The 13,853-nt window shown below is 37.4% G+C and overlaps 1 protein-coding gene across 8 annotated transcripts in view; it reads left to right on the forward strand.

Annotated features, from left to right (window-relative positions):
* Positions 1-3,731: 3,731 nt before the first annotated feature.
* Positions 3,732-13,853, forward strand: part of ABCC9 (ATP binding cassette subfamily C member 9) — a 138,092-nt gene continuing 127,970 nt past the window's right edge. For 6 of the 8 annotated variants that reach the window (XM_027594391.2, XM_027594395.2, XM_027594397.2 and 3 more), the window contains exons 1-5: positions 4,833-4,971; positions 5,312-5,426; positions 8,016-8,076; positions 9,415-9,576; positions 11,929-12,070. In XM_027594391.2, the coding sequence (XP_027450192.1) occupies positions 9,435-9,576; positions 11,929-12,070 (284 nt within the window). In that variant the 5' untranslated portion in view covers positions 4,833-4,971; positions 5,312-5,426; positions 8,016-8,076; positions 9,415-9,434. Of the gene's footprint in view, positions 3,841-4,832; positions 4,976-5,311; positions 5,427-8,015; positions 8,077-9,414; positions 9,577-11,928; positions 12,071-13,853 lie in introns of those variants that run through there. The other 2 variants (XM_027594393.2, XM_027594392.2) reach the window with 2 other exon arrangements.

The following is a 13,853-nucleotide window of genomic DNA, read 5'->3' on the forward strand; positions in this document are numbered from 1 at the left end:
CTGTAGGTGATGATGGTGAGATTGGTCACAGGCACAAGAGAACTTCCTGGGGAGATACAAATATTCTATGTCTTTTGGGGGTCATGGTTATATCAAAACATTTTAGATTTTACATGTATAATGGATTGTTTTTATTTTAAGAAAATTATACTTAAAGTTGGTTTTAAAAGATAACATACATATTTCTAATGAAACAAAGATATTTGTCTTCTTTTTTAATTTCATACCATTCTGGAATTTGGAGTTGATAAAATTAGATAGAATATAAATAAACTATAAGTATTTGAAAGTGGGAAGTAAGTTGTCTTAGTCAGTTTTGGGTAGTTACCCAGGTAATAATTTGTTGACTGGGTGGTTTTAACAACAAACATTTATCTGTCACAGTTCTGGAGGCTGGGAAGTCTAACATCAAAGTACCAACAGATTTGGTTCTTGCTGAGGTCCGCTGTCCTGGTTTGCTCATATCTGTCTTCTCACTCTGTCCTCACATAATGGAGAGCAGAGAGAGCAAACTCTAGTCTCTTTCTCTTCTCGTAAGGTCACTAATACCATCAAGGCCTCATCTAAATATAATTACCTCTCACAGGCCCCACCTGCTAATACCATCCCAAGGGGGGTTAGTTTTAACATGTAAGATTTAGGGGGAACACAAACATGCACTCCATAATACAAGTGCAACACTGTAGATAAAAATCATATTTTTTGGACAGTGAAGGTAACATGGCAAAACAATACTAAGATTATTGAGAAAGCTTAGCAAGGTAAAATGGCAAAACAATACTAAGATTATTGAGAAAGCTTAGCAAAATATATAAGATAAATACATATCAGAATATATAAACAAATATCAGTACAAAATATGAAAACAAAAATATAAAATTTATGCTTGATCATTATAAGAATGTACAGATTTATGTAAATTTGATAGTAAGATAAAAAGGAGGCTTAACTAAATAGGAAACCATCATTCTGGATAGAAGGAACACTAAAAATATGATTTTTTTTGTAAATTACTTCCTAGATTTAATAGAATTCCAATAAAATGCCCAACAGAGAATAGCTAAGAAAATTTTGAAAAGAGTGCAAACGGGACTGGTCCTCCCAGAGTTAAAAATATAGTTTAAAGCTATAATAATAAAATTCATCTGATCACAGTAATATAGTAAAAGAAAAATTGTAAAAAAGATCCATTAAATGTGGCTCCTGGATGGCTCAGTTGGTTAAGCATCCAACTCCTGATTTCTGCTCAGGTCATGATCTCAGGGTTCTGAGATCGAGCTCCAAGTTGGGCTCTGCACTGAGTGTGGAGGCTGCTTAAGATTCTCTCTCTTCCTCCCTCCTCCCCAACCTCCCCCCCACTCTCTCTATCTCTCAAAAAAAAAAAAAGAAAATAAAAGATCCATTAAACAAAATAGCTCAGAAACAGATCTTTTATAAAATAATGATAAGTATACGACAAAGATGATATTACACATCAGGGTAGAGGAAAAAGATTATTTAGTAAATGGTGTAACAAATAAAATGTTAAGTTCTCATCTCATGGCATATGCCAAAATAAATTCTAGAACAGCATAAAATATAAAAAACCCTTTCTTTTTTAATTTAAATTCAATTAATTAACATATAATGAGTACATTATATTTCTGAGGTGGAGGTCAGTGATTCATCAGTCTTACATAATACCCAGTGCTCATCACATCACGTGTCCCCCTTAATGTCTATCACCCAATTACCCCATCCCCCACCTACCTCCCCTCCAGCAACCCTGTGTGTTTCCTGTGATTAGGAGTCTCTTATGGTTTGTCTCCCTCTCTGATTTCATCTTGTTTTATTTAATAAAAACCCTTTATATTTGTTTAAAGGTTAGTATTTATTAACTAAAGCATTGGAATACAATGTACTAGTAAAAGACACCAAATTTGCCTAAGTAAACTTTATCTTAGAAGAAAGCTCCAGGAAGGCAGAGATCCTGGAGGTCTGACTCATCACTAACCTCTGTGATCTACAGGAGATCTAGCCAGTGTGTGTGTTCAAATAAATCCTTACAGGATGTATGAAAACAACTGTTTCTATTTTTTGTAAAAGCAGCACCACTATCGTTTTCTTAAATGACAAACTGGGAAAAATATTTGTCATGTATATGTAAGGATTAATATCCTCTTATTACAAGTTCATGCAAATCATAAGAAACTTCATTAATACCCATTAGATGGACCCGTATATGGACAAGCTATTCACAACAGAGGGAATACAAAGATTAATGAACATTTGGAAAAAGTTAATATGAACAACAAAGGATTGCATGTTATCTTTCAAATTACAGGATTTTTATTTTTTATTTTTTTATTTTAATTTTTTTTTAAAGATTTTATTTATTTATTTGAGAGAGAGAGAATGAGAGATAGAGAGCACGAGAGGGAAGAGGGTCAGAGGGAGAAGCAGATTCCCCGCCGAGCAGGGAGCCCGATGCGGGACTTGATCCCGGGTCTCCAGGATCATGACCTGAGCCGAAGGCAGTCGCCTAACCGACTGAGCCACCCAGGTGCCCTCAAATTACAGGATTTTTAAAAATAAATATGTATATTCAATGCTGGTTTGGGTGTAAGTGTAATAGGTCAGCTCATACGGTTTGGGGGGAGTTAACACAAACCTTTCAGAAAAGTAATTTTGCATTCTTAATCCACAGCCTTAAAAATACTACTTTTGACCCTGCAATTACTTTTCAGAAAATGAACCTTAAAATAATTATCTGCTGCAAAGAAAGAAGAAACTTTATTTCAAAAGTTCATCATAGGATTAAATATGGTAGTGAAAAATCGGTAACTATATGTCCAACAGTAGGAGAATGGATTTTAAATTATGATAGCCACACAATGCATTATGTAGCCATTTAAATGATTTCTATAAAGATTTTAAAATTCCATCAGAAAATAATTGTTTTAAAAGGTACTGTGAGGAGATAAATTATTTTGTCATTGCCAACAATATTAAATATGCATAGAAAAAATAGTAACCATGGCATACATATTACCTTTTAGTGAAAGGACAGGCACTCAGCACCTTAAAGGGATCCTCCCATTTGCCCTCACATCAAGACTATGAAGATATATATATCTTTATTTTATATATATACATACACAATATAATATATAGTATAAACACATATGTTATACTATATATGTATATATTTTATTTTTCCCCATTGAACAGGTGAGGAAACGAATACACAGGGTGATAAGTAATTTGCCCCAAGTGTTTGAGTTGAGTGAGGTAGCAGGGTTTGATAGCAGGTTAGCTCTTGCGCCCGTGCTTTTACTCACTGTTAAAATGCAATGAAGTGTTTTTAGTTTTATAGGTTTGGGGGTCCATTGGTCTCCCTTATACTTTTCAATAATTTCCAAAGTTTCTACAATAAGCATAACTTGTACTCATTATAAACCAACTCAATAATAGTAACGTATATTTTTTAAATCCCAAAGTCAACCTGGTTTTCTGTAGTAACGCTCAGATCTATATCTGGGGATTATCTGTACCCCCCATTTCCAGGTGTCTGGGGAGCCCCAGATCCCCCTTCCGGCTTGTTCACCGGGTCTTCCCGGGTTCCACCCCCAGTACCCGGATCCCCGTTCTTGAAGCACGCTTTCTCTGTGCGCCTGCGTCGTGGCAGACAGCTCCAGAGTGCAGTTGGCAAACTTTGAAACGCCATGGTACCAGATTCTTCGGGACCCTCCCAGATGTCGCCCCGCGAGGCCCCGCAGACCTCTAGCGGCCGAGGGTTCAAGCTTCAGTCGCTGGCGGAGGCCCGGCACTCACGCGGGAACTCAGCGACCCTTCCCGAAAGTGAGGCGCCCGCGGGAAATCCCCGGGGCTCGCAGGGCAGGGGTCGACCTCTGCCCACCAAGTCGCAGAGGCCGGGAGGCCGCCGGGGTTCAGGGTGCAGATCCGGGAACCAGCTCCGGGTCCCCGCGCTCCTGAAGCGGTGCCCCGTGGCGGTCGCGCGCGGAGCCCCGGAGGCACCAGCCCGCCTGCCGACCACCCTTTATCAGATTAGGACAATTGCTGAAAACAGTGATTATTTCAAACTGACTGAGCACTGGTCCCTGAGAAAATCGAGTGTTAATTAAAGAGGGTTGCCCGGGGACAAAATTTACGGCTTGGGTCCTGGGGGCAGTTATTGTGGGGTGAGTGTATTTTAAACCGGTTATCTCCTTGACAATTAATTCTCTCTCAGGTCGGGAGCAAGAGTGTGTGTGGGGGGGAACTGTTTGTGCAGATGTGGGAGTCGAAGTCCCACTTTCGGGGAGCCAGGGTAGGGGTCGCCCTTCGGAAGCGCGGCGACTGGTCCTGAGGGGTAACCAAGTTTTCAGGGTCGCTGGGGCAAGTATTCGATTTGAGCCCGCCTCGCTCCTGTGAGACATTCGCACGCGCCCATACAGCCTGGCAGTGGGGTCCTCTCCCTGGAATGAGCCCTTCGTGTCCCAGGTCCGCTTGGGGGGAAAACGGTGAACTCCCCAGATCCGCTTCCTTTTGTGGTTAATAAAAGGGCGCTTGTAGAGCCTGGGGAAAAAAAATTTGCAAGTGCAAGTGAGTACCTTGCGTGTTTTGACGTCTGAAAACCTGACTCCAGAGAATCATTGAATCATACGTTGCAAGTTTCAGTGTTTAATGAAGTTTAGGGGACGTGTATTACTTGTGTTTGTAAAATCTTTGCATCGCGCACCCCAAGTTTGTCGCCCCAGTACCGAAAGCAGGGCCGAGCGGGGGTGGGGAGGGTCTCCAGTCCCAGGCCCTGCTGCACTCGGGGCTTCTGCCCAGTTTCCTGCCTCAGAGTTGTCGTGTCCGCCCCAGCTCAGAGCAGTTTGTGCAATTTAGAAACCCGATAGGAGGCAGCAGCTGATCTCCCACCACCCTAAAAATAATCCGCTCTGGCGCCCTGCGTGCTTCGGCTAGGGGAGGAAAACTGCCTTCGGAGTAAGTGAGTCCGTATTTTTTACATAAATATGACTTAAACATTTTAAGAGTAACTCTAAACTGTCGATTTCGGCAACCAAAAGGCCCCCGCGCACTCTCGCAGCGCTGCCTTCAGGGTCGCTATTTCTAGGATTAAGGCACCGGGCCCCAGCCGGAGAAGAGAGGGCGTGGGGATCAGGTTTCCAGCTTTACTTAAAAAACTCTGCCGGCTCCTACTTAAAACCGGCCGGGAATAGTGCAAGGAGTTATTACTAATTTTTTTTTTCTCTTAGACAGTCTCCTGTATTGTTCATGAAGTAGTTTTGTGTCTGCTTAATTTTTGTTACTCTTTACTTTTTAGGAGTTCTGCGTCTGGGTTTGAAACTGACACTTAAGACAGTGTAGGAAGCCGGTGTTTTGAAGGTAGTGCAAGTGCACGAGTAGGGGTTTGAAGCAGCATCAAGCGACTGCCCAAGGTATTTATTTTTTGCTTGTTTGTTCAATTTGGGATTAAAAAAATATCCTATTTGGCGTGTCTGAATCTTATCTGTTGAGTACCATTTCCTTTAGTGTGCGATAGAACTTCAACGGGTGCATTGAGATCAGGCACTAAATCAGAAGTCAGTGGTCATTTTTGCTAGTGATTTTCCTACTTGGATCTGTCATTCATAGATAGACAGGGAAATAGGCATCTTTTGCTTCCTATTTTGTGACTCACAGACTGAATGAAAAATTTCAAAGAAGTTATTACATTTGTTTCTTAAGTGATCTATCCCTGAAAAGTCCCTAGATAATGGTAATGCCTTTACAATGTCATGTTTCTCTCTTATAACATACAGTTAATCTCAAATAACTAAAGAAATAGTTACTTTGTATGTAAGAATGAAAGTTTTTATAGTGCTTTTAGCATGTTTTCTTCAGGTGTTTCTAGCATGTTTAAGTTTTCGGAGGTTGCTACTTCATTAGAACTGACACTTTCTTCTGTATGAGCAGGAAAGAGTGCTAGTTTTTACTTTAGCCTTCAACTAAATCCAAATTTTATAACTCTTGAGGGTGTGGAACTTTCTATAATGCATTTCAAAGAATAAGAATCCTGAGGGTGTGATTCTTGCCATGAAACCTTACGTTTGGGCATCAAGGAGTATTTTCCTTCTATGCTTTCTGCTTTGCAGACCATCCCTATAATCAAAGTTTCACTTTTGACATTTGTCTTTAAGGTTCATTCAGTCAAGTTCCTCAACCCTGTCTGCTGTCCTAAACACTTGAACATCTTTCAGTGGGTTTATGCCTGTGGGAAGAAAAGTGTCATGTCTTCCTATCTGGCTTCTTTTCCCTCTCCCTCCTCCTGGATGCTTGGGCCTCTTGTCAGTGCTTAGTTGAAGGAGACAGCTCCAGAAGGGGCCGGGCTCAGGGGCGTCACGTGACAGAGTTTAGCCGGCTGGAGCAGCAATTTATACTGTTCCCAAAACGTCCCTAACTTAATCATGGTTCTGGGAAGGAAACCCTGAATGACAATAGGAGATTTAAAAAATTAATTGAAAGTCCTGATTGAATAAAATGCCTTTGGCAAACATGATAATTATCAGCATAGCTACAAATTTACTCCTTCCCTCTTTTTGCCCATGTTGAGTTGTAAGATGGGCTGACTGTTAGAATGTGCCACATGTGTACTACTGTAGGTTTGGAGAAAGAAGCTAAGGGTCAGAAGGAAAAGCATGGAGGAGGAGGAGACAGAAACAAAGACCCGAGAGATGCAGTGAGAGGTAGTGAACAGGTTGGGAGCCCTAGGGCATTTGAGGTTAGAGATTATGGTAGAAGAAAGGAATCATTCTAAAATTTTCAGTTTACTGATCTAAAGAATGCACCTTAGTATGATTATGTCATTGTGTTATTTCCCTGTCTGGTAGATCACAACCTTTATACCAAGAGCTTCTGGGATTAGTGTAGTCTGATTTATATGGTCGAAGACCACGGGTACTGTTTGTCATGTGCATTCTTGGGATTCCTAGTGCCTAGCACATGGTCAGCATCAATACGTATTTTTACACTTAATGAATGGCCTAGAATCCCAGACATCAAGTACGTGGCTGGAAATGTTCTTTGACTTCTGCAGGTTGCTGGAGTTCTCTGATATTTTCTTTCCACCGTTATACACATTTATCCAGAGTTTACTTGATTGGTACGTTTGAGGATTGATTAAACATACCAGGTAGACAATGCTTATTATAGTTAATGAAGTATGTTTTACAAATCCAGGTTATACTTTAGTATCTGACTCAGTGATAATGATTAAATATCTATCTATCTATCTATCTATCTATTTATCTATAAATGTGGCCAATTGTAATATTATCATTTTCGATAAAATTATAAAACTGGCAAAAGTAAAAATTATTTTCTGGTTCATTTTAGGAAACAGTTTATACATGTCTTTCAGTAAGAGTGGGTTCAAGTTTCTTTTTGTCATTTCTACTCAATAAAAGAGATAGTCTAAAAGATAAAAGAAAGTCTTAGAAATTCCATTACTAGCTATTATTTTTCTGTTTTTTTTTATTTTTTCCTGTTTTATTGATGTACATCGCTGTATAAGTTTAAGGTGTACAGCGTGATGGTTTGATTTAGATGTATTGTAATATGATTACCACACTAGATTTAGTTAAGATCCATCACTTCATATACCTATGGTACATAATACAAAACTTCCATTTTACTGTTACTTAAAAAATCTCAAGCCCTTTTTGATTATTTTATGAAGCTTGGAGCCTTAATAGTTGTTAAGAATTTGCCGAGTATATACCCTCATCTTGAGTTTTTTTTAATATGAGTTTTTAAATGAGAAAAGGTCTCAACTAGAGATCATATCAATGATGTTCAGTAAAAGGGCTTACTGGAAACAATATGTGAGAGGAATTCCATATAAGAATTTACAGACTGTAAACACAGGGTTTCTAACTAGTTGTTCTGTTCATATAATGCTTTATAAAACTTTTGCTTGAAATTTGTTTTCTCCAATAGTTTACCTACCGTTGCCAATCTTTTCTGTATAACACTTTTTTTTCCCCTAGGGAAAAATACTGTTCGTGACCATTGCTAAATCATTTCTCAATGAAAGGGAAGAGAGAAAAGGTACTAGTTTACTTATACCTTTACCAACCTTTAATAATCTAACTCAGAATCCAGTGTGAAATAATGTGGAAAAGAGACCAAGTACAGTAAGGTTAAAGTCTTAAACTGCTACTTCTTTTAATGGCAATAGATAAAGATGTTTTTTAAAAAAATAAGTTGGAGGCTGCATGCTGCAGGGGGAGAAACATAGTTTAAGTCAGACCCATGGGTGTGGATCACTGCTACCCTACTGGTTGGCAAGTTACTGAACCTCAGAATGCTCTCCTGTAAAATACAGATAACTAACATTGCACGGCTGTTCTAAAGACTAAAGATAGTGTATGCAAAGTGCCCAGAATTTGGCAAGTAGTAGGTAAATAGGTGGCATAATAAAAGAATTTTTCAGAAGGCTAAAACTCTTTAGAATTTCACAGTGGTATTTTGATGGAGCAGACCCTTGCTCCTATATCATCTGTCTCAGCGCAGCAACAAGAGAAATGCATTTAAAATGTGAGTTGGAGTGTGTCACTCCTCTGATCAACCCCCCCCACCCCAGTGATTCCATTTCACTGAGTAGAAGCCAAAGTCCCAACAATGGCTAGCAAAACCCTGGGTTACCTTGTCCTCAGCTTCTTCTCTAAATTTGCCTACTACTCTAATGTAATATTGATTTCCAATTAAAAAAACATCTTTTTTCTGTTTCAAAACTTGATCAGGGTGCATTTCATGTAAGAATATTCTCTGATTGTGAGACTTGAGTAATTTCATTCAATTATCATTTGAGTTATATTTAACTTATCTGAAGCACTTGATTTTAATAGTCTTCAGAAAAAGGCTGATTGCTGTTGGCCACCACATTGGCTTCTGTGTATTAGTATTCCTTTGTACAGTTAACAAAAAGTGGCAGTAAATTTTGTCCAGCTTAAGTTATTTGCTAATGCATTTTCAGTGAGAAAGGACAAGAAAGGATTTGATATTACACTATCTTGTAGTGTCAGTCAGTAGTTTCATTTTTTCTTTCTTTTTCTTGATATATCATCATTTTGTTCCGTGAAATCATTTTAGTCACACACACACCTTCGTTAAGGTACCATCACTGGTAGATATTAATAATTATATATTTTCCAAATTAAAATAAAATATTTTTCTCTGGAAAAAAAAGATCTAAAAGAAGTGATTTATAGAATGTATAAGGCCTTTGTAAGAAACTCTCAAATGACTTTGGCATACAGTTTCTTATTTCCTCAGTTGCAAAAATAAAGGGGGTTAATTTTATAATAAAACCTCCTCCTTAGGCCTATGAGTGTAGGAAAGGGAATTTAATAATGAAAGCCTCTTTCTCTTGTCTCTTCCTTTTAGAGTAAGTGATATAAGAAGAAATGAGCCTTTCATTCTGTGGTAACAACATTTCTTCATATAATATCTATGATGGTGTGTTACAAAATCCCTGCTTTGTGGATGCCCTCAACCTGGTCCCTCATGTCTTCCTGTTGTTTATCACTTTCCCAATATTGTTTATTGGTAAGTAATCTATTCTCCTATATTTCCTCACCTAATATTCATTTTAAGTCTTATTAATGGTTGAGATTTGGTATAATGTTGACCTAATTTTCCCAACATGAAAACTGATATGTATATCTGTGAGAAAAGAACAAGCAAGTTTCTTGTGCTTCCCAATTATTTATGTCTTGGCATATGATATTTTGTAGATCAAATAGAAGTCACATGTCTCCTTAGAAATGGACTTCAAGTAGCAGCAGCAGTGTTTTGAAAAGAGGGAAAGAGAATTATGTGGGATAGAATTATGTGAAGAGAATGGAAAATGGGTAAAACACAGTACTTGCTTGGAATAGTCACTGGAACTGTCCAGTGAAACAGATGTATCAAAGTCAAGGGAAAAATGACTATCCCACATTGTAAGCTCATTTGCAGGTATGGGAACAAATTATCCTGGGCATTAACTTGCTAGAACAACTAATTCTTGGGGCCAGTGGGGATGATTGCACGAAAAGTGACATGTTGGGGGATCTGAGGACACAGAGAGTGCAAGTTCAAGTAGGAGTGATAAGGCTGTGTTCCAGGTAGAAAGAATACTTTATGCAAACTATTTGCAAAGGAGCTAAAAATACAGTTTCCTCTATTATTTTACAGTTTACATTTACACAAAATCCAATTATTTAAAACAATTATGTATGATTTGTATAACTTCCCCAAAACAATCAAAATAGATCTTTAACTTAAAAATTTTTTTAAAAATACATTTCACATATAAAAATGACAGAGACTAATATGATAAACATCTATTGAGCCTGTCACCACTCATCTTAAGGAGTCTAATGGTAAGAACATAAGTGAATCCCTCTGTTACTGTTTCCTGAGCCTGTTACTCTTAGGACACATCCTATGTCCTTGTCCATTCAAAAGAGGTAACTACTCTCTGAATTTGGTGTTTAATTTTGCTCATAAAAATAAATCTGCTTATAAAAATAAATGAAAAAAACCATCAGACTGCTTTTCTTAAGAAAACTAGCATATTTTAATGATCTGCTTCAAAAGAAGATTTAAAAATAATTTGCACGCTTTTATTTCTTCATTTAACAAATACTGATTGAGAGACTACTATGTACCTGGCATTGTAACAGTGATCAAAAAATTTCTGTTATAAGATATATTATACTCCGAGGCCAACAAAACTCTTGGCACATTGTTATTCATGTTAAACAAATATATAGACATTAAATATAACTGTGCCAGAGTGGCCATATATAGAAACACGAGTTGTTGTTTATGTGGTTGGTATTATTTGTAGGACATTAACAATGCCCTTTGGCCAAAAGTAGACCATACTTTTTTAAACGCAATTTGACAGTTAATAATTTATTTTTGACATTCAACTCACTTCTTGAGGGCAATTACTGTGACAGTCTTGTTTGTATCAGTAGCATTGAACATAGGCTGGTAAAGCGTATTTGAATCAAGTGGAGTTGAAGTGAACATTGTCAAAGGGGAATGGTGGAGGAAAATGTAGACTGTTCACCACTAACATTGGCTACTTGAGTTAGTGAAAGATCATAAATAAATCTCAAAGAAGTATCAGGCATAAGGAAAGCTTGCTTGCAAGAGTTTACAGCATAAATTCTAGTACAACATGTTATATGTAACTAGTCTTTCCATAATGAAGTTCATTTGAGAACAACTAAGACATGAATCAATTTTCTTTTCAAAGAATGCCTCAGGAGCCCCATTAGTCCTTGCAGAAATTCCTTCCTGCAATATTTCGAGCACAAACCCCGATTCATTCTTGAAGTATGTGAGGCTTCTCTACAAACAAAACATTTCTTTGAGAAAATATCGCTACCACTGTTGAATAGTGCTGGCCCAGTCATAGGTTATAATTTTTCTCACATGATACGCATTTGATTGAGTTGACTCAACTAATGAGTTCTACATTTCGTTACCAAATATGGCTCTTTTCGTTAGTCCCCCCACAGATTCCATGTTTTGAAAAAGATTTTAGACACCAAATTGCTTTTATTAACATCATCATTAATTTGGTTTCCTCTTAAACAAATCAGGGACCTCTCACTAAGAGCTCTGATGAGCATGAGATAACCATGTTGTCACCCAGAGTTGGCCTTATCCTTGAGCAGTGCAACAAATGTCAATGTGTTAACCTAGGCAGTCTTGTAAAAATTCATTGAAATTGAATTGTTATTTTTTTAACATAATGAAAATAGACCAGGATTTTCATTGCTACCCTAGAAAGCACCTCTCATTCCTCTTTCAGGAATCTCCCATCCCCAAATGATATCACAATATGAATTATTTCCATGATTATAATTAATCCTTTTACTTCTTCTCTATTTTTTTCAGGGTGGGGAAGTCAAAGCTCAAAAGTACAAATTCATCATAACACATGGCTTCATTTTCCTGGACATAACCTGAGATGGATTCTTACATTTGCTCTTCTCTTTGTGCATGTTTGTGAAATAGCAGAAGGCATTGTTTCTGACTCGTAAGTGATTCAACATAGTTAATATGATTACACTGTACTAGTGAGTGTATTGATATGATTGGTAGTTAAGAGCATACCAAGTCAGGCTTAACCCTTCAGTTACAACTCATTAGGAACAACAGCTGTCACTCATTTTATAGCAGTCCTGCTTATCTGTGATTTCATTTACCCATGATCAACCGAAGTCTGGAAGCAAATGATCCTCCTTCTGATGGTGGGTAGTCAGAAGGTCAGTATACTAATACTGCATCACAATGCCTATGCCATTCACCTCACTTGATCTCATCATGTAGATATTTTTCTCATCTAACATCATCACAAGAAGAAAGGTGAATACAGTACAATAAATTATCTTGAGAGAGAGAGGGAGAGAGACCATATTCACATAACTCTTACTACAGTATATTGTTATAATTATTCTATTTTATTATTATCAGTTGTTAATCTCTTACAGTGCCTAATCTATACATTAAACTTTATCATAGGTATGTATGTATAAGAAAAACATAGTGTAGGGGCGCCTGGATGGCTCAGTCGTTAAGCGTCTGCCTTCGGCTCAGGTCATGATCCCAGGGTCCTGGGATCGGGCCCCATATCGGGCTCCCTGCTCAACGGGAGGCCTGCTTCTCCCTCTCCCACTCCCCCTGCTTGTGTTCCCTCTCTCGCTGTGTCTCTCTCTGTCAAATAAATAAATAAAATCTTTAAAAACAAAAAACAAAAACCAAAAGAAAAACATAGTATATATAGGATTCAGTACTATCTGTGATTTCAGGCATCCACTGAGGTCTAGGAACATACTCCCCCCCAGATAAGAGGGGGACTGCTGCATTTGATAAGCATGTGTTTTGTCTGTATTTTTGTGTTGCCACGTAATTTCTCTGATAACAAAAATTCAGGTCTCTGTGACTTACGCTTATTCATGTGCTATTTCTTTGTTCCTTCATCTCTGTAGCTCTTGTAGAAAGTTCTCTCCTTTTAAACATTTTGATGTTTACTTTACCTATCAATGTAAGTATACATAGAAAGATTGTCTATATTGACATATAGCTCAAATAGCTATATATTTACATATAAATATATAACCAGTTCCCAGTGTTTCCATTTGTTTTATAAAGAAGCAAAGATAGATGAGGCGGGCATTAAAGAAGTCTGAGAACCAGTGAGGATATAGCCACAAATTGAGGCGAAACACAAAACTGTTTTAAAATCAATATTTGCCATAAAACCCATATTTTTGAAGGAATTGAAGGAATTTTGTCATTCTTATAAAAGAAGTTTGCATTAAGCAGTTAGAATATAATGAATTCTACTTATAAACCTGAACATAATGTGGGAAAAATATTTTTATCATATATTAACAAAAAATAGGAAATAATTTTGATAAGCAATATCAAATAAGAGAATTTTGATTATGAAATTATGCTAAATAGTGCACCATCAATTGAAGAATTGATATGAAAAGTTCTTAAGAGCTTTTAAAAAGAAAGCTCAAAAATCATTTTTCTTTTATTAATAAGGACCTCCCCTGACATCTGTTTATGTTTTTCTGTTGCAATTAATGAGGAATGAAACTTCTAAGCTTTTGTTATGGAGCCAACTATTTTGTAATGTTTTATGACAGTTCTTTGCATGGATGTACACGTCTTAGTTTCTGATAAAAAGAAAAATCAGGGACTCTGATGATATTGCATGCCTTCAAGCATTTAGAAGCTTGATTGGCTATTATCTTATTGATTACTGTTTAAAACCCTTTGGTGTATTTGTATTCTATTATATTAGCATA

The sequence above is a fragment of the Zalophus californianus genome, chromosome 9 (genome assembly GCF_009762305.2).
Source record: "Zalophus californianus isolate mZalCal1 chromosome 9, mZalCal1.pri.v2, whole genome shotgun sequence".
Taxonomy (NCBI): Eukaryota; Metazoa; Chordata; class Mammalia; order Carnivora; family Otariidae; genus Zalophus; species Zalophus californianus.